The sequence below is a fragment of the Triticum urartu genome, chromosome 1A (genome assembly GCF_056163025.1).
Source record: "Triticum urartu cultivar PI428250 chromosome 1A, HENAU_Tu73, whole genome shotgun sequence".
NCBI classification, from domain to species: domain Eukaryota; kingdom Viridiplantae; phylum Streptophyta; class Magnoliopsida; order Poales; family Poaceae; genus Triticum; species Triticum urartu.
This window is the reverse complement of record NC_141873.1, coordinates 446,267,514-446,295,184: the sequence shown is the minus strand read 5'-3', so window position 1 is coordinate 446,295,184 and position 27,671 is coordinate 446,267,514. Positions and strand designations below refer to the sequence as shown.

Here is a 27,671-nt window from a genome sequence, read left to right as displayed (position 1 = left end):
CTCCTTTTCACTAAAGCCCAATAAGGCCCAATACTTCCCCCGGTGAATTCCCGTGACTCCCCGGTTCTCCGAAAAATACCCGAATCACTCGGAACCTTTCCGATGTCCGAATATAGCATTCCAATATATGAATCTTTACCTCTCGACCATTAGAGACTCCTCGTCATGTCCATGATCTCATACGGGACTCCGAACAAACTTCGGTCATCAAATCACATAACTCATAATACAAATCATCATCGAACGTTAAGCGTGCGGACCCTACGGGTTCGAGAACTATGTAGACATGACCGAGACACATCTCCGGTCAATAACCAATAGCGGAACCTGGATGCTCATATTGGCTCCTACATATTCTACGAAGATCTTTATTGGTCAAACCGCATAACAACATACGTTGTTCCCTTTGTCATCGGCATGTTACTTGCCTGAGATTTGATCGTCGGTATCATCATACCTAGTTCAATCTCGTCACCGGCAAGTCTCTTTACTTGTTCAGTAATGCATCATCCCGTAACTAACTCATTAGTCACATTGCTTGCAAGGCTTATAGTGATGTGCATTACCGAGAGGGCCCAGAGATTACCTCTCCGACAATCGGAGTGACAAATCCTAATCTCGATCTATGCCAACTCAACAAACACGATCGAGACACCTGTAGAGAATCTTTATAATCACCCGGTTATGTTTGTGACGTTTGATAGCACACTAAGTGTTCCTCCGATATTCGGGAGTTGCATAATCTCATAGTCATAGGAACATGTATAAGTCATGAAGAAAGCAATATCAATAAACTAAACGATCATAGTGCTAAGCTAACGGATGGGTCTTGTCCATCACCTCATTCTCTAATGATGTGATCCCATTTATCAAATGACAACACATGTCTATGGCTAGGAAACTTAACCATCTTTGATTAACGAGCTAGTCTAGTAGAGGCATACTAGGGGCACTCTGTTTGTCTATGTATTCACACATGTACTAAGTTTCCAGTTAATACAATTCTAGCATGAATAATAAACATTTATCATGATATAAGGAAATATGAATAATAACTTTGTTATTGCCTCTAGGGCATATTTCCTTCAGTATTTAGGGGCTATTTTGTTCAGTTCATCTGACTATAGGTATGCTTGAACTATATAACGTACTTAAAATTAGTTAGTATATATAGTTTGAACTAGCTATTTCAGTACGTGGTTGGCAACAATTGGGGAAAAGTTTGTTCGATTCAGCTGTCGAGTTGAACTATTTATATAAAGAACGACTGCTTAATCTATGAATGAACTATATGCTGACTGAATTTAAGTTGCAAAATTAGACAGTGTTGGTGATTTGTAGGTGCAAAATTTTACGAATGGTAGTGTTACAAGATTGACACATGGAAATGTTGCTAGATCGACAAATGCCACTGTTTCCAATTTGACAAATGGCAATATACCCAATATGACAGATGTAAATCTTACCAAATTATATGTACGTGGTTGCACACAGGTCATCATAAAAAATTGTTGGCGATGAAGAGATGTACAAATCCTGCGTGTTAGATTTTCTCTTGGCTTAGTGGCGAAGAAACCATAGCTCTCCTTTGCATACAGTGTTCAACCTGAAATGTTTGCGATGAGGGACGTGCAGGTCGTATCGGTGAAAATTCTAGTGACATTTTTTGGCAGTCGCAGAAGATAGCTTCAGCGTCAAATTTGGGTTTGTCACCCAAGACACCATCTTGCGTGACAGTGGAAGTGGTAGCATCAAGATTTTATTTTCTATGAGGGCGCTTCAGTCGCAGTGGGGGTGACGGCTGGAAAACATCACCAGGATATTTTCTGTGACAAAAACAATTTTATGTGACACAACTAAAACGTCACCAAATAGCCGAGATATTATAGTGTTGATTCCTACCAAAAATCAATACAAAACCATATATGTTGACAAAGACCCTTGGAAGCTTGGAGCACGGCTTGTAACAAATAGGGATCACCTGTGCTACTGATTTTATAAGGACTTCTACCCCCCCCCCTCCCCCAAAGCAGAAAGTGCTTGCTCCATTCAACCCTGGACCTGCTTACAAATTTGATCCTTCAAATATTTAAAACATCCCTACTTTGACCGGCCCACATCAGAGGGAAGCCCAAGATAATTATCTAATAATTTCTCATTTGGAACATGTAGTACATTTTTTATCTCTTGGAGCAGGATATCAGAACAACCTTTGCCGAAGAATAATGAGGCTTTGTCCTTATTTATATGCTGACTGGAGGCATCACAATACTTTTCAACAAGGAGCTCACTCTTGTCACCATACTCACTGTTGCATCAAAAAATAGGAGGCTATCATCAGCAAAAAAAGGTGGTTCACGTGCGGGGCCTCTGGTATTACATGACCCGGCAGCACTGGAGGCAATCACATGTCGTGAGGGGATCGCTCTGGCAGAAGATTTGAATCTTCACTGTTTCATTATCGCATGTGACTCCAAGCAGGTAGTTTATGATATAATGAACAACAGCGAGGCCAATATGGGCCTATTATCTCTTAAATAAGAACTAGGACAGAAAACCTGGAATGTAAATTCAAGTTTGAAGGTAGGGTTGAAAATGTAGAAGCCCATAGTTTAGCTAAATAGTTGCTTTCTTTAGAGAGGCGACGCCACTTGTGACTGCTCCACCCCCATGACCAAGCTTATATCCCACTAAGTGTGGACTTTGATGCATAGAAGTTTGGTTACACCTAAAAAAAGTTGGCTGATCTGACGGTGGAGGACGTGAAATTGTTGTGATTGCTCCTAGGTAGTTCCCTCTTACCGTTTCTTAATATAAATTTTCCTCAAAGAGACGAAGCTTTGTAGATGATTGTTGTTGGGAGGCCATGGTGATGGTGCAAGCATAGTGGGCCTAAGTTGCCACAAATGCCTCCAGGGCTATTTCTCGCCCATTGCGAGACCTAACTCAGTCTCACCTTTGGGCGCAAGTGAGTGGGTTGACCCACTACTGTAGCGCGTGCGGCTTGAGTTTTTTTATTTTCTTTGTGTTTTTTATCGAATTTTCTTTTTCCTTCAATGGTTTCTTCATTTTTCTATGTTTCTTGACTAGTTTTCTTCTTTTTTTATTTTTGTCAACACATTTCTTGTTTTACTACACATTGTGTATTTTTAGTATATATGTGAAACATTTTTTGATATACATTGAACATTTTTAAATACATGATGTATTGTTTTTCAAATGTACTTGTTTTGGAAAAAAACAATTGCATATAAAAAAATCAAATACATGGGCAACTTTTTTAATAGCATGAAACATGTTTTTAAACTATGAGAACATTTATTTACATAGTAATGTTTTTCTAAAATGTTACGAACATTGTTTTGAAATACGTGAATATTTCTTTAAAATGTCAGGCACATTTTCCTTAATGGTACTTAAAAGTTTTTTGTGCTACAAAACATGTTTCTTTACATTATATGAACACATTTTTTAAATGTCATGACACATTTTTCTGAAACATGTTAACTTTTTTTGAAATGTCACATACAATTTTTTGAATGATAAGAAAGTTTTTCTTGAAGTACATGATTTTTTTACATTGTATAGAGAGTTTTCTTAAAAATGACACGAACATTTTTTGAAACATGTGAGCACTTTTTAAATGTCACAACATGATATGTCGGATTTTGTCACAACATGATATGTCGGATTTTGTCGCTTGGAGCTATTCAAAGAATGGAACTTTTTCTGTTCGATCAGCCTATGTAGTGCAATGGGAACACCAACACGGGGGAAAATTAAGAAGAACCGATGATATGGGACATATGACTATCAATCCTATTTGGAGTGAGATTTGGAAATTATCTTGTCCATCGAAGGTTAAAATTTTCATTCGGCGCACACTGCATGGCACCCTCCCATGTAGAGTTAATTTGGCGAATAGACATATAAAGGTTACCCCCAATTGTCCGGCATGTTCCTTTGGATCAGAGGATACAAAGCATATATTATTTCAGTGTCAGAAAGCAAAAGAGGTTTGGAAAAAACTAGGTCTAGATCAGGTCATTAAAAGAGCGTGTGAAGTTGATTATGTTGGTGAGGCAGTGCTTGAATTTTTTCTTTCTATGCATGAACGGGAGCTTACGATCTTGGGTATTCCGAATGTCCGTGAATTAATTGCAATTTCAACTTGGTATTTATGATGGAAGAGGCGAAAACTGGTCCATAAGAAGGAAACCCAAGATGCTAACCAGATCTCCATGGGAATTCGTGCAATTACATTAAACTATGTTTTGGCTATATCACCAAAGGCTACGATATAAAAAGGAGGTTGGGTCCAACCTCCAAAGGGTTTTGTAAAACTTAATGTGGATGCCTCTTTTGATCATGACCGGCTCAGGGGCACGGCTGGTGCTGTTTTGAGAGATGATAAAGGAAAAATCATTGCAAGAGGGAATTGGAGAATTGATTGGTGCACAAACGTTTTGACGGCTGAAGCTATGGCGCTTAGATATGGTCTTTCTATTGCTCAAAGGGCGGGCTGCAACCGCTTAGTTATTAACTCAGATAACATGGAGGTTATCGAAACCATGAACAATGGAGGACGGTCATCTAGTACAGCGGTGACAGTGTTTGACAATTGTTATTTTTTTAGCATGTGACTTTCCCATTACTAAATTTGAGCATTGTTTTTTTTAAAGATCCAGCATAGCTGGCTTTTCATGTTGATCATAGCAGGGAGCAATGGGTAAATTGGAAATACATGGAGATGATCAAAAGATCAAAAGGATTAAAGGAAAAACAAGGGGAACATCAAAGGGGAAATAAAACAGCAGGTCAATCAGCCTATCCCTTCTGGTGGCAGCGTGAATGGGTGCATCAGGCATGTTGCACCAGCGTGCCTCCATAGATCAATGCCTCGCCTGATGGCCTACAAAATTTCTCTACCAGATGCCACTTTGTTCCTGAAAGTGCAGTCGTTCCGGTGCCTCCAAATTTCCCAAGTTGCAAGCATCATGAGCGACTTTATGCCCTTTCTGAACTCCGGTTTTGTACCCTCGACAATGCTTGTGATCCGATCGGTGCTGCTTTGGGCTAGACGATCGGATTGGGCGTTCAGTGCTTCACAGCCCTTCCAAACCGAGAGGTTGTTCCAAATTGTGATGGTGAAAGGGCAGGACCAGAAGATGTGGTCGGCCGTCTCAAGGTTCCTGAAACAGAACTAGCAGAAATATGTGTTGGGCCACCCTCTTCACCGCAGTCGATCATTGCACCAGAGCCTGTTCAGCAGCAACAGCCAGAAGAAGATCTTCAGTTTCCCGGGCGCCCAAGCCTTCCAGATGATCTGTGGATATGTGGAGGTGGTGTTCGCTTGGAATTGCGCCCGATAAGCCGAAGCAGCAGTGTAGCAGCCGGTGGCCTCCAAGTTCCATCGGATCTCGTCGCTCGTGTCTGAAATGAGGTTTACAGGCAGCAGTCGCAACAGTCTTGCCAGGGCGACGCAGTCATGGACTATCTGATCTGTCTGCCCGTGCGATAGGTCCAGGATCCATCGATCATCACGTATGGCATCAGCAACCGATCTGTTCTTCCTCCTGGAGTGTTTATATAGGTCTGGGAAAAGGATATGCAGCGCGCCGGCCTGGTGCCAGGAGCAAGTCCAAAACCTGGCCGTCTGTCCGTTGCCAAGCGTGACTGAGGTGGCCGCGCTGAAGAACAGCCGATCGGAGGTAGTGCACGGTACCTCCATGCCCACCCATGGCTTGTCTGGGTGCTTCCAGGTTTGCCATAGCCATCGTTGCCGCAGGGCCCGGCCAAAGCACTCGAGGTTGAGGATGCCAAGTCCTTGTTTATCCAAAGGTGTGCATACCTTACTCCAATTTACTTTACACTTGCCTCCGGATAGCTCATCCTCTTGCGCCCACAGGAAGCGCCGTCTGACTTTGTCAATTTCTTTGAAGAATTTCTTAGGCATGCGAAGCACTGTCATAGCAAACGCTGGGATTGCAGTCAGCACAGCTCTGACAAGGACCCGTCGACCAGCAATGGACATGAGCCTGCCCTTCCATCCGGCTAGCCTTGCTCTGATTCGATCCAGGACAAACTGGAGGTGAACAAGTCTCGTTCTTGTCAGAGTTAGCGGGAGGCCCAAATATTTTAGCGGGAAATCTGTGATGACGCCTCCAAAGCTCTGCAGAACTTGTTGAACATCCACTTCCTCGCATCTGATTGGGGTTGCTGTTGATTTCTGCCTGTTGATCCTCAGGCCCGTGGCCTCTCCAAACAGCTTTAGTATGGTGGTGAGCACTTCCATCTCTTCTTGAACTGGGTTCATAAAGACAACTGCATCATCTGCGTACAGGCTGACCCTTAGTTTCAGCTCCCTCCTTGGCAATGGCTGCATCATTTGTTGCTGAACCGCTGCATCGATTAGGCGTTGCAACGGGTCAATGGCCAGGATAAATAGCAGCGGGGACAGTGGGTCACCCTGTCAGAGCCCCTTGCGGTGCCTAATCCTCCTCCCTGACACTCCATTAAGCAGAACTTCCGAGTGCGATGATGCCAATAACCAGGCAATCCAGTCTCTCCATCTGGCACTGAAACCTAACTCCTGCAACAGCTCCAACAAGTAGTCCCAGGACACGATGTCAAAGGCTTTGGAGATGTCCAATTTGAGTAGCATAGCTGGGGTTTTGGAACGATGCAGAGCCCGCACACCATTCTGGACATAGAGAAAACTGTCTTATATACACCTGGTCTTCAGGAATGCTGACTGAGCAGGAGAGACGAGCGTGTTGATAACTTTGGACAGCCGTATTGATAGCACCTTAGTAACCAGCTTTGTAAAGGAGTGGATTAGACTGATCGGGCGAAAATCTGCCATCCGCACAACCCCATCCTTTTTTGGCAGCAAAGCTACAAAAGCCGTGTTCAAAGCAGCTAGATTCCCGCCAGCTAGACGGTAGAATTGGTGAAATGCCGCCATGATATCAGCACTGATGATCGACCAGCAGGCCCTGAAGAAAGTTCCACTGAAACCATCAGGGCCTGGCGCCTTCTCTGCTGGTGACTGCATGATCGCTGCCCAGACCTCTCCCTCCGAGAATGGATTATCCAGCCCTGCCGCTTCAACCCTTGGCAGCTGCAGCGTGCTCCAGTTGAGAGTCACACGTTGCCCCGAGCCTGTGGTCATCATGCTGCTGAAGTGGTCGTGGATAATCTGCTCCTTGTCTCCATGCACCGTGGCACACCGATCGTCGCTCTGAATTGTATGGATGAAGTTTTTGCGTCTTCTGGAGCAACACTTGGCGTGGAAGAACTTTGTGCTCGCATCGCCTGCTCGCAGCCAGAGCACCCTGGAGGCTTGTCTCTTTCTTGCCCTTTCGATTGCCGCCAGCACCACTAGCCGGATCTTGAGCAATTTACGCAAGTTGAATTCTGCAACTGACAGCATTCTTGTCTCCTGCGCCACGTCCAGATGGAGAATCACCTCACTGGCAATGTGGAATTGAGTCTTCGCATCGCTGAACAGTGATATGCTCCAGATCTTCAGATCCTTCGCCGCCCTGCTGAGCTTGACCTGCAGTCGCGCAAAAGCACAATGTTGCTGAACCGGCCGGCTCTAGGCACGCTCCACTGTAGTGTGAAAGCGTGGGAATTGCGGCCAGAAAGATTCAAATCTGAAGCGAGCACGGCGGATCGGAGCTTCGCATGGCGCCAAGACCAACGGGCAGTGATCGGAGCACGCCGTGGCTGCGGCCATCAAGCCATAGGCGGGGTGTTGGGGATCATAGCAGAAATTCAAAATTTTCTACGCATCACCTGGATCAATCTATGGAGTAATCTAGCAACGAGGGAAGGAGAGTGCATCTACATACCCTTGTAGATCGCTAAGCGGAAGCGTTCAAGTGAACGGGGTTGATGAAGTCGTACTCGTCGTGATTGAAATCACCGATGATCCTAGTGCCGAACGGACGGCACCTCCGTGTTCAACACACGTACAGCCCGGTGACATCTCCTATGCCTTGATCCAGCAAGGGGAGAAGGAGAGGTTGGGGAAGACTCCATCCAGCAGCAGCATGACGGCGTGGTGGTGGTGGAGGAGCGCGGGACTCCAGCAGGGCTTCGCCAAGCACTACGAGAGACGAGGAGGGAGAGAGGTAGGGCTGCGCCAACAGGGAGAGCAAATCACACGTGTTGGGGAGCCCCATACCTCAAGTATATATAGGGGGAGGGGAGGGGCTGCGCCCCCACCTAGGGTTCCCTCCCTAGGGGTGGCGGCAGCCCCCAGATCCCATCTGGGAGGCGGCCAAGGGGGAGAGAGAGGGGGCGCACCTAGGGTGGGCCTTAGGGCCCATCTGCGCCTAGGGTTTGCCCCCTCTCCTCTTGAGGACGCCTTGGACCTTGGTGGGAGGTGCCCCAGCCCACATAGGGGTTGGTCCCTTCCCACTTATGTCCCACGCAAGCCTCCGGGGCTGGTGGCCCCACCCGGTGGACCCCCGGACCCCTCCGGTGGTCCCGGTACACTACCGGTGATGCCCGGAACACTTCCAGTGGCCAAAACCATAATTCCTATATATCAATCTTTACCTCCGGACCATTCCGGAACTCCTCATGATGTCCGAGATCTCATCCGGGACTCCGAACAACATTCGGTAACCGCGTACATACTTTCCCTATAACCCTAGCGTCATCGAACCATAAGTGTGTAGACCCTACGGGTTCGGGAGTCATGCAGACATGGCCGAGACAACTCTCCGGTCAATAACCAACAGCGGGATCTAGATACCCATGTTGGCTCCCACATGCTCCACGATGATCTCATCGGATGAACCACGATGTCAAGGATTCAATCAATCCCGTATACAATTCCCTTTGTCTAGCGGTACGATACTTGCCCGAGATTCGATCGTCGGTATCCCGATACCTTGTTCAATCTCGTTACTGGCAAGTCTCTTTACTCGTTCCGTAACACATCATCCCGTGATCAACTCCTTGATCACATTGTGCACATTATGATGATGTCCTACCGAGTGGGCCCAGAGATACCTCTCCGTTACACGGAGTGACAAATCCCAGTCTCGATTCGTGCCAACCCAACAGACACTTTCGGAGATACCTGTAGTGAACCTTTATAGCCACCTAGTTACGTTGTGACGTTTAGTACACCCAAAGCACTCCTACGGTATCCAGGAGTTGCACAATCTCATGGTCTAAGGAAATGACACTTGACATTAGAAAAGCTTTAGCATACGAACTACACGATCTTTGTGCTAGGCTTAGGATTGGGTCTTGTCCATCACATCATTCTCCTAATGATGTGATCCCGTTATCAACGACATCCAATGTCCATGGTTAGGAAACCGTAACCATCTATTGATCAACGAGCTAGTCAACTAGAGGCTTACTAGGGACATGGTGTTGTCTATGTATCCACACATGTATCTGAGTTTCCTATCAATACAATTCTAGCATGGATAATAAATGATTATCATGAACAATGAAATATGATATAATAATAACTAATTTATTATTGCCTCTAGGGCATATTTCCAACACGGGGAAGAGAAGCTCCCAACTAATAGTGCAGAAGAATTTATCTATACTAACCAGCGTTGGATTTTGCCGCTCATTGCTCCAGGTGAAACGCCTGTTTTTACACTTAATTTCCCGCAAACCTGCCGCGTCTAGCGCCTCCCTAAACTTCCCCATGATACGCCGATTAAGGTTGAAGTTGTTCTTATCCCTAGCTTCGTAGATAATGTTGAAATCACCGGTGAGGAGCCACAGCTCTCCAGGAGGGGGGGCAGATTGTGCCAGCTCCAAGAGGAACGCATCCTTACGGGCGTCGTCACCAGGTCCATAGACCGCAGTTAGCCAAAAAATGGTGGCCGAGTGGCTGACCGTAACTTTGGCAATGATGGCGAATTCCCCTACTGCCTGGGACGCGATCGAGACGATCTCACTGTCCCAAAAAATGGCCACCCCGCCTCTAGACCCGATCGCGGGCAACACTACGCGGTCGGCTAACCTGCTACCTCCAATGTCCCTAACTAGAGCTGGTGACCAGGCGTCTATTTTCGTCTCCTGAAGACATAGAATCGCTGGTCGATGCGCCGCGATAGCTTCACAGACAGCGTCGCGCTTGGCTGGCATATTGAGCCCACGTACGTTCCAACTAACTATCGGACAGCGGTTGTCATCCATATGGGCACTTGATCATACTCCAACGGCTACTAATTTCATTGATTGAAGATAAACGCACTACCGAAGACAAGCTAACTCCTCCAACTTTCAGGGAACGCTGCAGCCCACCAATAAGCCCCAAATTGCAGCAGCGCCAGCTACTCCTAACCACTAACCCTACAGGAATTACAGAGAGCCCTAACTCAACCCCGCTTAAGGCCGGGCGCCGCTGGAGATTCCTAAAATATTGCACTAACATGTGTTGGGTTTCGTAGTAATTTCAAAAAAATTCCTACGCACACGCAAGATCATGGTGATGCATAGCAACAAGAGGGGGAGAGTGTGATCTACGTACCCTTGTAGATTGACAACGGAAGCGTTAACTTGGTTGATGTAGTCGTACGTCTTCACGGCCCGACCGATCAAGCACCGAAACTACGGCACCTCCAAGTTCTAGCACACGTTCAGCTCGATGACGATCCCCGGACTCCGATCCAGCAAAGTGTTGGGGAAGAGTTCCGTCAGCATGACGACGTGGTGACGATCTTGATGTATTACTGTCGCAGGGCTTCGCCTAAGCACCGCTACAATATTATCGAGGACTATGGTGGAAGGGGGCACCGCACACGGCTAAGAATATGATCACGTGGATCAACTTGTGTGTCAAGGGGTGCCCCCTGCCCCCGTATATAAAGGATCAAGGGGAGGAGGCCGGCCGGCCCTCTATGGCGCGCCAAGGAGGAGTCCTCCTCCTAGTAGGAGTAGGACTCCTACTAGGAGGGGGAAAGTGAAGGAAATATGCCCTAGAGGCAATAATAAAGTTATTATTTATTTCCTTATATCATGATAAATGTTATTATTCATGCTAGAATTGTATTAACCGGAAACATAATACATGTGTGAATACATAGACAAACAAAGAGTCACTAGTATGCCTCTACTAGACTAGCTCGTTAATCAAAGATGGTTATATTTCCTAACCATAGACAATGGAGTTGTTATTTGATTAACGAGGTCACATCATTAGTTGAATGATCTGATTGACATGACCCATTCCATTAGCTTAGCACCCGATCGTTTAGTATGTTGCTATTGCTTTCTTCATGACTTATACATGTTCCTATGACTATGAGATTATGCAACTCCCGTTTGCCGGAGGAACACTTTATGTGCTACCAAACGTCACAACGTAACTGGGTGATTATAAAGGAGCATTACAGGTGTCTCCAAAGGTAGATGTTGGGTTGGCGTATTTCGAGATTAGGATTTGTCACTCCGATTGTCGGAGAGGTATCTTTGGGCCCTCTCGGTAATGCACATCACATATGCCTTGCAAGCATTGCAACTAACGAGTTAGTTGCGAGATGATGTATTACAGAACGAGTAAAGAGACTTGCCGGTAACGAGATTGAACTAGGTATTGGATACCGACGATCGAATCTCGGGCAAGTAACATACCGATAACAAAGGGAACAACGTATGTTGTTATGCGGTCTGACCGATAAAGATCTTCGTAGAATATGTAGGAGCCAATATGGGCATCCAGGTCCCGCTATTGGTTATTGACCGGAGACGTGTCTCGGTCATGTCTACATCGTTCTCGAACCCGTAGGGTCCGCACGCTTAAGGTTACGATGATAGTGATATTATGAGTTTATGCATTTTGATGTACCGAAGGTTGTTCGGAGTCCCGGATGTGATCACGGACATGACGAGGAGTCTCGAAATGGTCGAGACGTAAAGATTGATATATTGGAAGCCTATATTTGGATATCGGAAGTGTTCCGGGTGAAATCGGGATTTTACCGGATTACCGGGAGGTTACCGGAACCCCCCGGGAGCCATATGGGCCTTATTGGGCTTTAGTGGAAAAGTGAAAGGGGCTGACCATGGTGGGCTGCGCGCCTCCCCCCTCCCCTAGTCCAACTAGGACTAGGAGAGGTGGCCGGCCACCTCTCTCTCTCTCTTTCCCACTTGGGAATCCTATTTGGAATAGGATTGGGGGGGGGGTCCTACTCCTGGTAGGAGTAGGACTCCTCCTGCGCCTCCATAGGGCTGACCGCACCCCTCCCCCTTGGCTCCTTTATATATGGAGGCAAGGGGCACCTCTAGACACACAAGTTGATCCACGTGATATATTCCTTAGCCGTGTGCGGTGCCCCCCTGCCACCATATTCCTCAATAATACTGTAGCGGAGTTTAGGCGAAGCCCTGCTGCTGTAGTTCATCAAGATCGTCACCACGCCATCGTGCTGACGAAACTCTTCCCCGACACTTTGCTGGATCTGAGTCCGGGGATCGTCATCGAGCTGAACGTGTGCTCGAACTCGGAGGTGCCGTAGTTTCGGTGCTTGATCGGTTGGATCGTGAAGACGTACGACTACTTCCTCTACGTCGTGTCATCGCTTCCGCAGCCGGTCTGCGTTGGGTACGTAGACAACACTCTCCCCTCTCGTTGCTATGCATCACATGATCTTGCGTGTGCGTTGGAAATTTTTTGAAATTACTATGTTCCCCAACAGTGGCATCCGAGCCTAGGTTATTTATGTTGATGTAATGTGCACGAGTAGAACACAAGTGAGTTGTGGGCGATATAAGTCATACTGCCTACCAGCATGTCATACTTTGGTTCGGCGGCATTGTTGGACGAGACAACCCAGACCAACCTTACGCGTACGCTTACGCGAGACTGGTTCCCCCGACGTGCTTTGCACACAGGTGGCTTGCGGGCGACTGTCTCTCCAACTTTAGTTGAACCAAGTATGGCTACGCCCGGTCCTTGTGAAGGTTAAAACGGAGTCTATTTGACAAACTATCGTTGTGGTTTTGATGCGTAGGTGAGATTGGTTCTTGCTTAAGCCCGTAGCAGCCACGTAAAACTTGCAACAACAAAGTAGAGGACGTCTAACTTGTTTTTGCAGGGCATGTTGTGATGTGATATGGTCAAAGCATGGTGCTAAATTTTATTGTATGAGATGATCATGTTTTTGTAATCGAGTTATCGGCAACTGGCAGGAGCCATATGGTTGTCGCTTTATTGTATGCAATACAATCGCGATGTAATGCTTTACTTTATTGCTAAGCGGTAGTGATAGTCGTGGAAGCATAAGATTGGCGAGACGACAACGATGCTACGATGGAGATCAAGGTGTCGCGCCGGTGACGATGGTGATCACGATGGTGCTTCGGAGATGGAGATCACAAGCACAAGATGATGATGGCCACATCATATCACTTATATTGATTGCATGTGATGTTTATCTTTTTATGCATCTTATCTTGCTTTGATTGACGGTAGCATTATAAGATGATCTCTCACTAAATTATCAAGAAGTGTTCTCCCTGAGTATGCACCGTTGCCAAAGTTTGTCGTGCCCAGACACCACATGATGATCGGGTGTGATAAGCTCTACGTCCATCTACAACGGGTGCAAGCCAGTTTTGCACACGCAGAATACTCAGGTTAAACTTGACGAGCCTAGCATATGCAGATATGGCCTCGGAACACGGAGACCAAAAGGTCGAGCGTGAATCATATAGTAGATATGATCAACATAACGATGTTCACCATTGAAAACTACTCCATCTCACGTGATGATCGGTTATGGTTTAGTTGATTTGGATCACGTAATCACTTAGAAGATTAGAGGGATGTCTATCTAAGTGGGAGTTCTTAAGTAATATGATTAATTGAACTTAAATTTATCATGAACTTAGTCCCTGATAGTATCTTGCTTGTTTATGTTGATTGTAGATAGGTGGCTCGTGCTGTTGTTCCGTTGAATTTTAATGCGTTCCTTGAGAAAGCAAAGTTGAAAGATGATGGTAGCAATTACACGGACTGGGTCCGTAACTTGAGGATTATCCTCATTGCTGCACAGAAGAATTACGTCCTGGAAGCACCGCTGGGTGCCAGGCCTGCTGCTGGAGCAACACCAGATGTTATGAACGTCTGGCAGAGCAAAGCTGATGACTACTCGATAGTTCAGTGTGCCATGCTTTACGGCTTAGAATCGGGACTTCAACGACGTTTTGAACGTCATGGAGCATATGAGATGTTCCAGGAGTTGAAGTTAATATTTCAAGCAAATGCCCGAATTGAGAGATATGAAGTCTCCAATAAGTTCTATAGCTGCAAGATGGAGGAGAACAGTTCTGTCAGTGAGCATATACTCAAAATGTCTGGGTATAATAATCACTTGATTCAATTGGGAGTTAATCTTCCGGATGATTGCGTCATTGACAGAATTCTCCAATCACTGCCACCAAGCTACAAGAGCTTCGTGATGAACTATAATATGCAAGGGATGAACAAGACTATTCCTGAGCTCTTCGCAATGCTGAAAGCTGCGGAGGTAGAAATCAAGAAGGAGCATCAAGTGTAGATGGTTAACAAAACCACTAGTTTCAAGAAAAAGGGCAAAGGGAAGAAGAAGGGGAACTTCAAGAAGAACAGCAAGCAAGTTGCTGCTCAGGAGAAGAAACCCAAGTCTGGACCTAAGCCTGAAACTGAGTGCTTCTACTGCAAGCAGACTGGTCACTGGAAGCGGAACTGCCCCAAGTATTTGGCGGATAAGAAGGATGGCAAGGTGAACAAAGGTATATGTGATATACATGTTATTGATGTGTACCTTACTAGAGCACGCAGTAGCACCTGGGTATTTGATACTGGTTCTGTTGCTAATATTTGCAACTCGAAACAGGGACTACAGAATAAGCGGGCACTGGCTAAGGACGGGGTGACGATGCACGTGGGAAACGGTTCCAAAGTCGATGTGATCGCGGTCGGCGCGCTACCTCTACATCTACCTTCGGGATTAATATTAGACCTAAATAATTGTTATTTGGTGCCAGCGTTAAGCATGAACATTATATCTGGATCTTGTTTGATGCGAGACGGTTATTCATTTAAATCAGAGAATAATGGTTGTTCTATTTACATGAGTAATATCTTTTATGGTCATGCACCCTTAAAGAGTGGTCTATTTTTATTAAATCTCGATAGTAGTGACACACATATTCATAGTGTTGAAACCAAAAAATGCAGAGTTGATAATGATAGTGCAACTTATTTGTGGCACTGCCGTTTAGGTCATATCGGTATAAAGCGCATGAAGAAACTCCATACTGATGGGCTTTTGGAACCACTTGATTATGAATCACTTAGTACTTGCGAACCGTGCCTCATGGGCAAGATGACTAAAACACCATTCTCCGGTACTATGGAGAGAGCAACAGATTTGTTGGAAATCATACATACCGATGTATGTGGTCCGATGAATATTGAGGCTCGTGGCGGATATCGTTATTTTGCCGGAGGAACACTTTATGTGCTACCAAATGTCACAACGTAACTGGGTGATTATAAAGGAGCATTACAGGTGTCTCCAAAGGTAGATGTTGGGTTGGCGTATTTCGAGATTAGGATTTGTCACTCCGATTGTCGGAGAGGTATCTCTGGGCCCTCTCGGTAATGCACATCACATAAGCCTTGCAAGCATTGCAACTAATGAGTTAGTTGCGAGATGATGTATTACAGAACGAGTAAAGAGACTTGCCGGTAACGAGATTGAACTAGGTATTGGATACCGATGATCGAATCTCGGGCAAGTAACATACCGATAACAAAGGGAACAACGTATGTTGTTATGCGGTCTGACCGATAAAGATCTTCGTAGAATATGTAGGAGCCATATGGGCATCCAGGTCCCGCTATTGGTTATTGACCGGAGACGTGTCTCGGTCATGTCTACATCGTTCTCGAACCCGTAGGGTCCGCACGCTTAAGGTTACGATGACAGTGATATTATGAGTTTATGCATTTTGATGTACCGAAGGTTGTTCGGAGTCCCGGATGTGATCACGGACATGACGAGGAGTCTCGAAATGGTCGAGACGTAAAGATTGATATATTGGAAGCCTATATTTGGATATCGGAAGTGTTCCGGGTGAAATCGGGATTTTACCGGATTACCGGGGGGTTACCGGAACCCCCCGGGAGCCATATGGGCCTTATTGGGCTTTAGTGGAAAAGTGAAAGGGGCTGCCCATGGTGGGCTGCGCGCCTCCCCCCCCTCCCCTAGTCCAACTAGGACTAGGAGAGGTGGCCGGCCACCTCTCTCTCTCTTTCCCACTTGGGAATCCTATTTGGAATAGGATTGGCGGGGAGTCCTACTCCTGGTAGGAGTTGGACTCCTCCTGTGCCTCCATAGGGCTGGCCGCACCCCTCCCCCTTGGCTCCTTTATATACGGAGGCAGGGGGCACCTCTAGACACACAAGTTGATCCACGTGATCTATTCCTTAGCCGTGTGCGGTGCCCCCCTGCCACCATATTCCTCAATAATACTGTAGCGGAGTTTAGGCGAAGCCCTGCTGCTGTAGTTCATCAAGATCGTCACCACGCCGTCGTGCTGACGGAACTCTTCCCCGACACTTTGCTGGATCGGAGTCCGGGGATCGTCATCGAGCTGAACGTGTGCTCGAACTCGGAGGTGCCGTAGTTTCGGTGCTTGATCGGTTGGATCGTGAAGACGTACGACTACTTCCTCTACGTCGTGTCATCGCTTCCGCAGCCGGTCTGCGTTGGGTACGTAGACAACACTCTCCCCTCTTGTTGCTATGCATCACATGATCTTGCGTGTGCGTAGGAAATTTTTTGAAATTACTACGTTCCCCAACAGAAAGAAGTGGGGAAGGAGAGGGAAAGGGGGGCGCCGCCCCCCCCTCTCCTAGTCCAATTCGGGCCAGGGGGGATGAGGCACGCGGCCCACCTTTGGCTGCCCCTCTCTCTATGACGCCCGGGTAATTAAGCTACAGTGATCATCTGCTAATGATGCCACGTGACCTCGTTTATAGTTGCTAATCTCTAGTTAGTTCGAAACCGATTCAAATTCAAATTCAAAATTAGGCAAACAATAAAAGTTTTCAAATATTAAAACTAAAATGTTCGGAGTGAACCAAATATTGCATAGATAATTATGGGGGAAAACCACACATTTATAAAATGTTTAAATACTATGAGATGAATAAAACAGTAGTAAAAATGATTATTTGAATAACTTCGATAATTAATAAAATGTCAAACTAAGTTATTTGGGGTCTAAACTTTTTGTGACTATGGACTAGGTTGTAATACTAATTTAGATACTAAGTGTATGTTTTACTAAAATAGAATGCAACTACAATAAAGCAGGAAAGAATAAATAAAAGGAAAAGAAAGCACAAAAACAGAAAGGAAAACTAACCAAAAAAAGAGGTAAAAGGAGACCGCCCCCCCCCCCACTGGACCCCTTGGCCCAACTGGGCCATGGCCCAGCCGGCCATCCCCTGGCTTATAGGCCACCCCCACCCCCCTGCCCTGAAACCCTAACACCCCCACTCCCCACGACCGCAACCACCTCCCCACTCCCTCGTCTCTCCCTCTCATCCGATCCAGATCGGATCGGGCCGTCCCCGTCGCCCCGCCGCCGTTCACCATCGCCACCGCCGCCCAGCGCCCTCCTCCTCAACCCTCCTTCCCAGCGCCCCCCACGCTCGGCTGGTTCTGGATCGGGGAGGGGCCCGATCCCGCGTCGCCCTGCACCCCCGATCCCGTCGCCCATCGCCGCGACGACCTCGCGTCCACGTCTTCCTCCCCGAGCCCCACTGCCAGTGCCCTACTCCTCCCGATGTGAGCCCCACCTTGCTCCCTCCCTCTCCCTCGCGCGCTCGCGCTCATCGCCGCGGTCCCTGCCGATCTCGCCCCCCGGTTGACGCGCTCCGGCCGCGTCCGATGCGCACTCACCGCGCTGTGCCCGCGCACCGCACCTGCCGTGGCCCCCAGCCCCCCTGCCGCCTCTGATGCGGCCACCGAATCCCCCCTGTGCCGGCGACGCCGCTACACCCGCGGCCAACTCCGGCACCCCGCCCCCCGCGCCCTGCTCCCCTGCGCCCGCATCTCGCGTCGGCCTCGCCCACTGCCCCGCGCGGCCTCCAGCGCGCTGCTGCGCTCGCCGCCGCCGCCACCTTTGACCAATGCCCCCGCCCGCACTGCTCCGGCCGGCGGCGCCCCGGCCAAACCTCACTGATGCGCTACCACTCCCACCGTGCGGCGGGCCGCGCCTGGACCGTCTCGGGCACCCAGCGCCCACGCCCGTTCGGGCGGTGCCCGCGCTCACACCGCCCTGTGCCCGTTAGGCCCTTGGGGCCACAGACATGTGGGGCCCACGCCCCAGAACTTTATTAAAAAAAGAAGAATTAAAAATAAATAAATAAATAAATAATAATTATGTTAATTAATTAATCAATAAGTGAATTAGTTAAGTTAATTAATCATGTTTAATTAAGCTAATTAACTAGTTAGTTTAATTAAATAGTACTTAGTTTAACTAAGACCTAATTAACCTAAACAGAGTATGACAGGTCGGTCCCACTGGACCCACGCGCCAGTTTGACCAAGTCAACTGACTGTTGACTGCCGACATCACCCTGATGTCATGCTGACATCATAATGGCATTTCCTAATTAAATTAATTCTGATAATTCTAAAAATGAATTAAAACTTTGAAAATTAATATAAAATAAACCGTAGCTCGGATGAAAAAACTTTGTACATGGAAGTTGCTCAGAACGACGAGACAAATTCGAATACGCAGCCCGTTCATCCGCCACACATCCCTAGCATAGCGAACATGCAACTTTCCCCCTCCGGTTCATCTGTCCGAAAACGCGAAACACCGGGGATAATTTCCCGGATGTTTCCCCCCTTCACCGGTACCACCCCGTACCGCGTTAGGGCACACCTAGCATCACGCTTTGTCATGTCATGCATCATCATGCATTTGTTTGCATTATATTTATTGTTTCTTCCCCCTCTTCTCTCGCTAGACACCGAGACCGACGCCGCTGCTACCCAGTACGACTACGGTGTTGACGACCACTCTCTCTTGCCGGAGCAACCAGGCAAGCCCCCCCCCTTGATCACCAGATATCGCCTATTCTCTTCTACACTGCTTGCATTAGAGTAGTATAGCATGTTACTGCTTTCCGTTTATCCTATCCTGATGCATAGCCTGTCCTTGTTACTACTGTTGTTACCTTTACCTGCTATCCTACATGCTTAGTTTAGGATGCTAGTATTCCATCTGTGGCCCTACATTCTTGTCCGTCTGCTGTGCTATACTATCGGGCCGTGATCACTCAGGAGGTGATCACGGGTATATACTATATACTTATACATGACACATGTGGTGACTAAAGTCGGGTCCGCTCGTTGAGTACCCGCAAGTGATTCTGATGAGGGGGCTGAAAGGACAGGTGGCTCCATCCCGGTAGAGGTGGGCCTGGGTTCCCGACGGCCCCCAACTGTTACTTTGAGGCGGAGCGACAGGGCAGGTTGAGACCACCTAGGAGAGAGGTGGGCCTGGCCCTGGTCGGCGTTCGCAGATACTTAACACGTTTAACGAGATCTTGGTATTTGATCTGAGTTTGGCTACTGGCCTATACGCACTAACCATCTACGCGGGGACAGTTATGGGCACTCGACGTCGTGGTATCGACCGAAGCCTTCGTGACGTCAGCGACTGAGTGGCGCGCGCCGGATTGGACCGTAAGCCTGCTCTTGTATTAAGGGGGCTAGTTCTGCTTCCGGCCGCGTACGCAACGTGCAGGTGTGCAATGGGCGATGGGCCCAGACCCCTGCGCCATAGGATTTAGACCGGCGTGCTGACCTCTCTGTTGTGCCTAGGTAGGGCTGCGACGTGTTGATCTTCCGAGGCCGAGCATGACCCAGGAAAGTGTGTCCGGCCAAATGGGATCGAGCGTGTTGGGTTATGTGGTGCACCCCTGCAGGGAAGTTAATCTATTCGAATAGCCGTGATCTTCGGTAACAGGACGACTTGGAGTTGTACCTTGACCTTATGACAACTAGAACCGGATACTTAATAAAACACACCCTTCCAAGTGCCAGATACAACCGGTGATCGCTCTCTCACAGGGCGACGAGGGGAGGATCATCGGTTAGGATTATGCTATGCGATGCTACTTGGAGGACTTCAGTCTACTCTCTTCTACATGCTGCAAGACGGAGGCTGCCAGAAGCGTAGTCTTCGAAAGGACTAGCTATCCCCCTCTTATCCCCGCATTCTGCAGTTCAGTCCACATATGATAGCCTTATTCCAATTGATACCAATGCATACATATGTAGTGTAGCTCCTTGCTTGCGAGTACTTTGGATGAGTACTCACGGTTGCTTTCTCCCCCCTTTTCCCCCTTTCCTTTCTTTCTGGTTGTCGCAACCAGATGCTGGAGTCCAGGAGCTAGACGCCACCGTTGATGACGACTACTACTATTCGGGAGGTTCCTACTACTACGTGCAGCCCGCTGACGGCGACCAGGAGTAGTTTAGGAGGATCCCAGGCAGGAGGCATGCGCCTCTTTCGATCCGTATCCCAGTTTGTGTTAGCCTTCTTAAGGCAAACTTGTTTAACTTATGTCTGTACTCAGATATTGTTGCTTCCGCTGACTCGTCTATGATTGAGCTCTTGTATTCGAGCCCTCGAGGCCCCTGGCTTGTAATATAAAGCTTGTATTATTTTAATTTGTGTCTAGAGTTGTGTTGTGATATCTTCCCGTGAGTTCCTGATCTTGGTCGTACACATTTGCGTGCATGATTAGTGTACGATTGAATCGGGGGCATCACACTCTCTCTCCACTAAGGCCCATATGGCCCATTACTTCTCCCGGGGGGGTTCCGGTAACCCTCCGGCTCTCCGGTTTTCTCCGAAATCACCCGGAACACTTCCGGTGTCCGAATATAGCCGTCCAATATATCAATCTTTATGTCTCGATCATTTCGATACTCCTCGTCATGTCCGTGATCACATCCGGGACTCCGAACTAATTTCGGTACATCAAAACTCATAAACTCATAATATAACTGTCATCGAAACCTTAAGCGTGCGGACCCTACGGGTTCGAGAACAATGTAGACATGACCGAGACTCGTCTCCGGTCAATAACCAATAGCGGAACTTGGATGCTCATATTGGCTCCTACATATTCTACGAAGATCTTTATCGGTCAGACCGCATAACAACATACGTTGTTCCCTTTGTCATCGGTATGTTACTTGCCCGAGATTCGATCGTCGGTATCCCATACCTAGTTCAATCTCGTTACCGGCAAGTCTCTTTACTCGTTCCGTAATACATCATCTCACAACTAACTCATTAGTTGCGATGCTTGCAAGGCTTATGTGATGTGTATTACCGAGAGGGCCCAGAGATACCTCTCCGACAATCGGAGTGACAAATCCTAATCTCGAAATACGCCAACCCAACATGTACCTTTGGAGACACCTGTAGAGCACCTTTATAATCACCCATTTACGTTGTGACGTTTGGTAGCACACAAAGTGTTCCTCCGGCAAACGGGAGTTGCATAATCTCATAGTCATAGGAACATGTATAAGTCATGAAGAAAGCAATAGCAACATACTAAACGATCGGGTGCTAAGCTAATGGAATGGGTCATGTCAATCAGATCATTCACCTAATGATGTGATCCCGTTAATCAAATAACAACTCTTTGTTTATGGTTAGGAAACATAACCATCTTTGATTAACGAGCTAGTCAAGTAGAGGCATACTAATGACACTCTGTTTGTCTATGTATTCACACATGTATTATGTTTCCGGTTAATACAATTCTAGCATGAATAATAAACATTTATCATGATATAAGGAAATAAATAATAACTTTATTATTGCCTCTAGGGCATATTTCCTTCAACATGATCAGACAACGGCCTCCTCGGCCACTCCATCGGCGCCGGTCATGGCAGCCGCAACACGCAGCGCCTCCTTGTTGAGGCGGGTCAGCTTGGCGATGCAGGCGATGTTTTCATCAGTGAGCGGCTCGTCGAACTTCCAGAGCAGCTTCTCGGCGGCCTCGGCAGTCATCTTCTCCTTCGGGCCAAGCAGACCCAGCTCGCGCACAAGCCGCAGCGTCCCCCGCTGCGCGACTGGCATCGTCGATAGAGAAGCAAATAGGGTTGCACATGAACTTGCTAAGTTAGCTAGATTTTCTTCATCTTTGAACTAGTTTGAGGAGCCTTTGAGTGAAATTGTACTCCTCCTCATAAACGATGTACTTGTTATCGCAAATGAATAAAGTTTCTATGTTTCTTTTCAAAAAAATAACCAGGATATATCGGTGTTGAAGCTTGACTGATGAGGTGATGCCTCGTGGAGGTGTCAATCGATGACCAATCGAAACAGCTCGGTTCTGCTAGCTTCTCTGTGCTCAGCGGCCCTCTCTCTAGTCTCTGTTTGCTGCTCGTATTTGCGGGGCGTGGAGTATCTACACCCGAGCTCAAATGAGCTCGGGTGAACAGTAAAATCAAAAAAAAATTTAAAAATGTTCAAAAAATTCTGATTTTTTTGTGACAAGCTTTGACAAATGTTCTAACTGCTTGCAAAATTTCATCTTCAGATTACATTCGTGGAAGGCGTGACAAAAAAAAACAAAATCGATGCTCTGAAAATGCTACTTTCAAAGCATTTCGGAGCACTGATTTTGTTTTTTTTTTGCCACGCCTTGTACGAATGTGATATAAAGATGAAATTTTGCAAGCAATTAGAATATTTGTCAATGTTTACCGAAAAAAATTAGAATTTTTGAGCATTTTTAAAATATTTTTTAATTTTACTGTTCACCCGAGCTCATTTGAGCTCGGGTTAAGAAAGGACTTTCCGGTATTTGCGTCGCTTCTTTGCTTTCTGTTATTGGTTATCTTTCGGTGCTCTTTTTCAATTTCCGTTCGCCATCTCTTTAGTCTATATCTATATCTATATTTATATCTATATACTAATATAAAAGAACTTAAATAGACAAATTCAAAACATCTCAACCGTCAAATTATGTTATTTAGCGGTTCAAATCGTCTTAATGTTGAGCATCAAACACGTTTAACGCTTTAATTACCCATCATTACCATTGGTTATAAACACGTCCTTAAAATCTATCATGTAATTAATATCCCACCATTCCCGTGAAAAAGTAATTGATATCTTAGAGCAACTCCAATGGGGCGACCCATTTTGTCCGCCCGCGTCTGTTTGGGTCGGCGCGGACAAAAATGGCGGCCCAACGCGCCGACCCAAATGGACGCACGTCCATTTTTCGTCCACGGGCGACCCATTTCAGGCCTAATTTTGAGCCGGATTTGCGTCGGCGCGGACACGAAACGGACGCGCGCGCGCCTACTCCTCTCCCCGGGCCCGCCTGTCGGTGGCAACCACCACCATTTTCCCCCATTTTCCCCAAAAATGATCCAGCCCGCGCGCGCCCCCGCCCCCCAACAAGCCATGGAGGACGCCATCGACCTCCACCTCGACGCCGTCGCCGGCCTCGCCTCCCTCGCCTCGTCTGGCGCCGTCGCCCCCTTCGGGAAAGGCAAGCCTTGTGCCCCGCGCAAGACCGCCGCGGCGACCAAGCCGAAGAAGGCGCTGACGCCCGAACAACAGGCAAGGGAGTCGGCCAAGAGGAAGGGCCGGAGGCACGCCGCGGACACGAGGGATGAGGCCGCTGCGCAGGCCGCCGCCGCCGCACAGCAGGAGTTCACCAATGCCCGCGTCGCCGCGGCAACGAGGGAGGCGCTCTACATGCTTGGGGTAAACCCTAGCCAACACAACCTCGTCCAAGCCGCCGTCGCCGCTGCCAGCACCGGCTCGTCGGCGTTTCCTCGGATGGTGATGCCCGACTCACCCCGCGCATCGGCTTGCAACCCGGTCCCCGGCTTCCACGTCTACCCGCAGGCCTCCCGCCTCTTCGGGGAGTGCTCACCCGACGTGAGCGTGGTCGCGCCTTCCACGCCCGCGCCCATCGACCTCAACGCCACCCCGGTGGTCGATGGCTCGTCGTCCGGCGGCACGAGGAAACGCGTGCGACAGACGCCGGTCGGCGGTCTCCCGGACGCCCGTAACCTGTTCGAGGAAATGATGTCCGTCGTCGACGAGGACTACATGCAACACCTCATCTTCGAGGGTGGTGCGCCGGGCGCTGGCTACGATCCCGAGGAGACGCAAAGCCAGGATGGCCGCGGGACGTTCACGCCGGCCGCTGGCTATGATCCCCATCAGGCGGCCTTCATGCGTGATCAAGTCGGCATCGACCTGGACGGATTCCCCCTCGACCACGAGTTCCCGGAGGACTATGGGCTAGAGAAAGAGGACGAGTGCGACATCGAAGTGGAGTCTTTGTTCGAGGACGAGCTGGCCAACCAAACCGCCGGTCCTAAGCCGAAGCGCAAGAGCAAGCGCACGAAGGCATACACAGCTGCCGAGGACAAGCTTCTTTGCGAGTGTTGGCGAGACATTGGACAAGACCCAAAGACGGTCGCCGAGCAAAAGCATTCAACCTTTTGGACTCGTGTGCACCGCGAGTTTCATGAGCGCAAGAAGTTTCCACCCTACCAATTTGTGAGCGCGCGCGGGTGGGTCTCCATTCCCAAGCGGTGGAGGGCGATCCAACAAGAGTGCAATAAGTTTTGCGCCACCCTTGAGAGCGTCAAGGCCTGCCCCGTGAGCGGCATCGGTGTGCAAGACATGGTATGATAGCAAGTAAGCCGCCCTCTTTTGTGCCATCAAGATCATCCTTTTACGTCTTCATTTTGCTATCACTTGCCCATATGCTTGCATGGAAACATTTTATAGATATTTCAAGCTTTGGAGGCATTCAAGGTTCAACACAATGGCAAGTGCTTCAACCTCTCCCATTGCTATCGGGTCATCAAGGACGAAGAGAAGTTCAAGGCACAATATGCCGCGCTCAAGGCACGTGGGGGGAAGGGCGCTGTGGAGGATGTTGGGGAGGGCGAGCCGGCACGGCCTCGGGGGAAGAACAACTCCAAGAAGGAGGACAAGCGAGATGCCGCCACCAACGCCTTGATCGCAAGCGTGGACAACATGATGAATAAGCAGGACTCAAGAGAGGAGGAGCGCCGGCATTTTAAGGCGGAGCAAATGGATGCTTTCATGGAGATCCAAAGGAGGAGGCTTGATCTTAACGCCGAGAAGCAAGCCAAGATGTTCGAGCTCGAGGCGGAGAAACAAGCTAAGATGCTAGAGATCGAGGCCGCCAATGCCAAGACAACGGCGAAAGAAGTGGCTCTTGCAAGCATGATGACCGGGGTGGAGATCATGAAGGTGGATCTCAACGCCTTGTCGCCAAGGAAGAGGCCGTGGTTCGAGAAGATGCAGGCCGACATGCTCAAGTTCAACGACGAGTGATCTATGACGTCGAGGGGCCATCTTTTTTGTATGCCGGCATGACCACGGGAGCCGCAATGGCATGGTCAAACTCAAGTCCCACCATTTTTTGTGTGCTGACATGTGTGCCGGCCGGCTGGCAAGTACGTCAGCATGAACTGTGGTGTTTTCTGAAGCCCCCATTCTATGCCGGCGCTGGCATGATGCCGGCATGAGACATGGCCGCTGGCATGATCGGCCGCGGCCTTTTTTATTTAAAAGTTGAATGCGAACATGAAATGGGTCGGCGCGTTGGGCGCATTGTCGACCCAAATGCAAAACTAGGCAGACGGCGGGCGGGCGACCGACCCAAACGGACAAAAAGCAGACAAATGCACCGTCAGTTTGGGTCACCCTATTGGAGTTGCTCTTATTAAATACCAAGGTGCAACAAATATATCTTATCTAATATAACGTGTAACTAATATCCTAAGTAATACTCCCTCTGTTTCAAAATATTTGTCTTTTTAGTGATTTCAAATGGCTACCACATACGGATATATATAGACATATTTTAAAGTGTAGATTCACTCATTTTGCTTTGTATATAGACACTTGTTGAAATTTCTAGAAAGACAAATATTTAAGAACGGAGGGAGTAGTAATACACAAACAGGAGAAAAAACCATAGCGATGCAAACTGCAAACTCCATCGCATCGTGACACAGACAGACATGTCCGGGCGTCCACGCTGGCGCCGCGCCTTATCCGGCTCCAGAATCCCAGCCACCCAATCACGATCCGACTCGAGTGACGCCGCTCGCACAAACAAAATGGACGCGGCAGAGCAACTCCGGCGTGAACTCTGCCCCGCACAACCCCCACCTCCCGCTCCGCGCCCGCGGCCATGGAGACCCTCCTCTCCCCCTCCGCATTGCTCGGCCCGCTCCGGGGCTCCAGGAGCAGGAAGCCAGCGGCCCCCGCCGCCGTCTCCTGCTCGCTCAAGAAGCAGGCGCAGGCGGGCGTCGCCTGGCGTGGCGACGGCGACGGCGGCGTCGGGAGCTGGGCGTCGTTCCTGCACCACGGCCTCGCCGCCGCGGCGCTGTCCCTGGCCCTCACGCTGTCGCCGGCGCCCGCGCCGGCCGCGGCGTCGGAGTTCGACGTGCTCAACGACGGGCCGCCGGCCGACACGTACGTGGTGGACGACGCCGGCGTGCTGAGCCGCGTGACCAAGTCCGACGTCAAGCGCCTCGCCCGCGACCTCGAGGCCCGCAAGAACATCCGGATCAACTTCGTCACCGTCCGCAAGCTCACGGTACGTGTACTGTCTGGTCTCGATCAGTAAGCAGCTCGTCGCCGGCGGCCGGCTAGCAAAAGCTCACCCATGCTCTCGCATTGGGTACGTGTCTTCATGTGTGTGCAGAGCAAAGCCGACGCGTTCGAGTACGCGGACCAAGTGCTGGAGAAGTGGTACCCGACGGTGGAGGACGGCAGCAACAAGGGGATCGTGGTGCTGGTCACCAGCCAGAAGGAGGGCGCCATCACCGGCGGCCCGGCCTTCGTGCAGGCCGTCGGCGACGCCATCCTCGACGCCACCGTCTCCGAGAACCTCCCAGGTACGTAACTAGCTTCCCCTTTCCCCTAATGGCCATCAAATGCTAGTATGATGTTCATCACTACGGCGGCGACGGACGGAGCATGAGCGTCTGATATGCTCGCGTGCATTGCAGTGCTGGCGACGGACGAGAAGTACAACGAGGCCATCTTCTCGACGGCGAAGCGGCTGGTGGCGGCGATCGACGGGCTGCCGGACCCGGGCGGGCCGGCGTTCCAGGAGAGCAAGCGGGAGTCCAACTTCAAGAGCAAGGAGGAGACGGAGGAGAAGCGCGGGCAGTTCACGCTCGTCGTCGGCGGCCTGCTCGTCATCGCCTTCGTCGTGCCCATGGCGCAGTACTACGCCTACATCTCCAAGAAGTGATCCATTCCAGCGCCGTGCAGTGTACAGTACAGCACAGTAATTTTTCGAATCCCCCCGGTTTTCTGTTGGATTGGAGGTTTAGAAGTGAAACAGAGAGAGATTAATGCAAGCGCACCCGCGCTCGTGTGCAGTGTTTGCCGCCTGTTTGGAACTAGGTAATTTTACAGAGCACACAGTTCAGTTCCCGCAGTACTCGGACAAAAATTCTCACCCAAACAGGACTTATTAATTCTTCTTACGATAGCTCAACTGGATACTGTGATTAATTTGGATGCAAATCTACTCTTTCTTGCCAAGA

General features: G+C 48.8%; 2 protein-coding genes across 2 annotated transcripts; one reads left to right on the top strand and one right to left on the bottom strand.

Annotated features, from left to right (window-relative positions):
- Positions 1–6,724: 6,724 nt before the first annotated feature.
- Positions 6,725–10,137, bottom strand: LOC147991636 (uncharacterized). Its single transcript, XM_087538751.1, has 2 exons — positions 9,592–10,137; positions 6,725–7,561 (listed from the first exon to the last, which is right to left on the bottom strand). The coding sequence occupies exons 1-2, from the start codon at positions 10,135–10,137 to the stop codon at positions 6,725–6,727; spliced, it is 1,383 nt and encodes a 460-aa protein (XP_087394877.1).
- Positions 10,138–26,240: 16,103 nt separating this feature from the next.
- TLP18.3 (thylakoid lumen 18.3 kDa protein) lies at positions 26,241–27,622 on the top strand. Its single transcript, XM_048682402.2, has 3 exons — positions 26,241–26,710; positions 26,819–27,011; positions 27,126–27,622. The coding sequence occupies exons 1-3, from the start codon at positions 26,303–26,305 to the stop codon at positions 27,371–27,373; spliced, it is 849 nt and encodes a 282-aa protein (XP_048538359.1). The 5' UTR covers positions 26,241–26,302; the 3' UTR covers positions 27,374–27,622.
- The last annotated feature ends 49 nt before the right edge of the window (positions 27,623–27,671 follow it).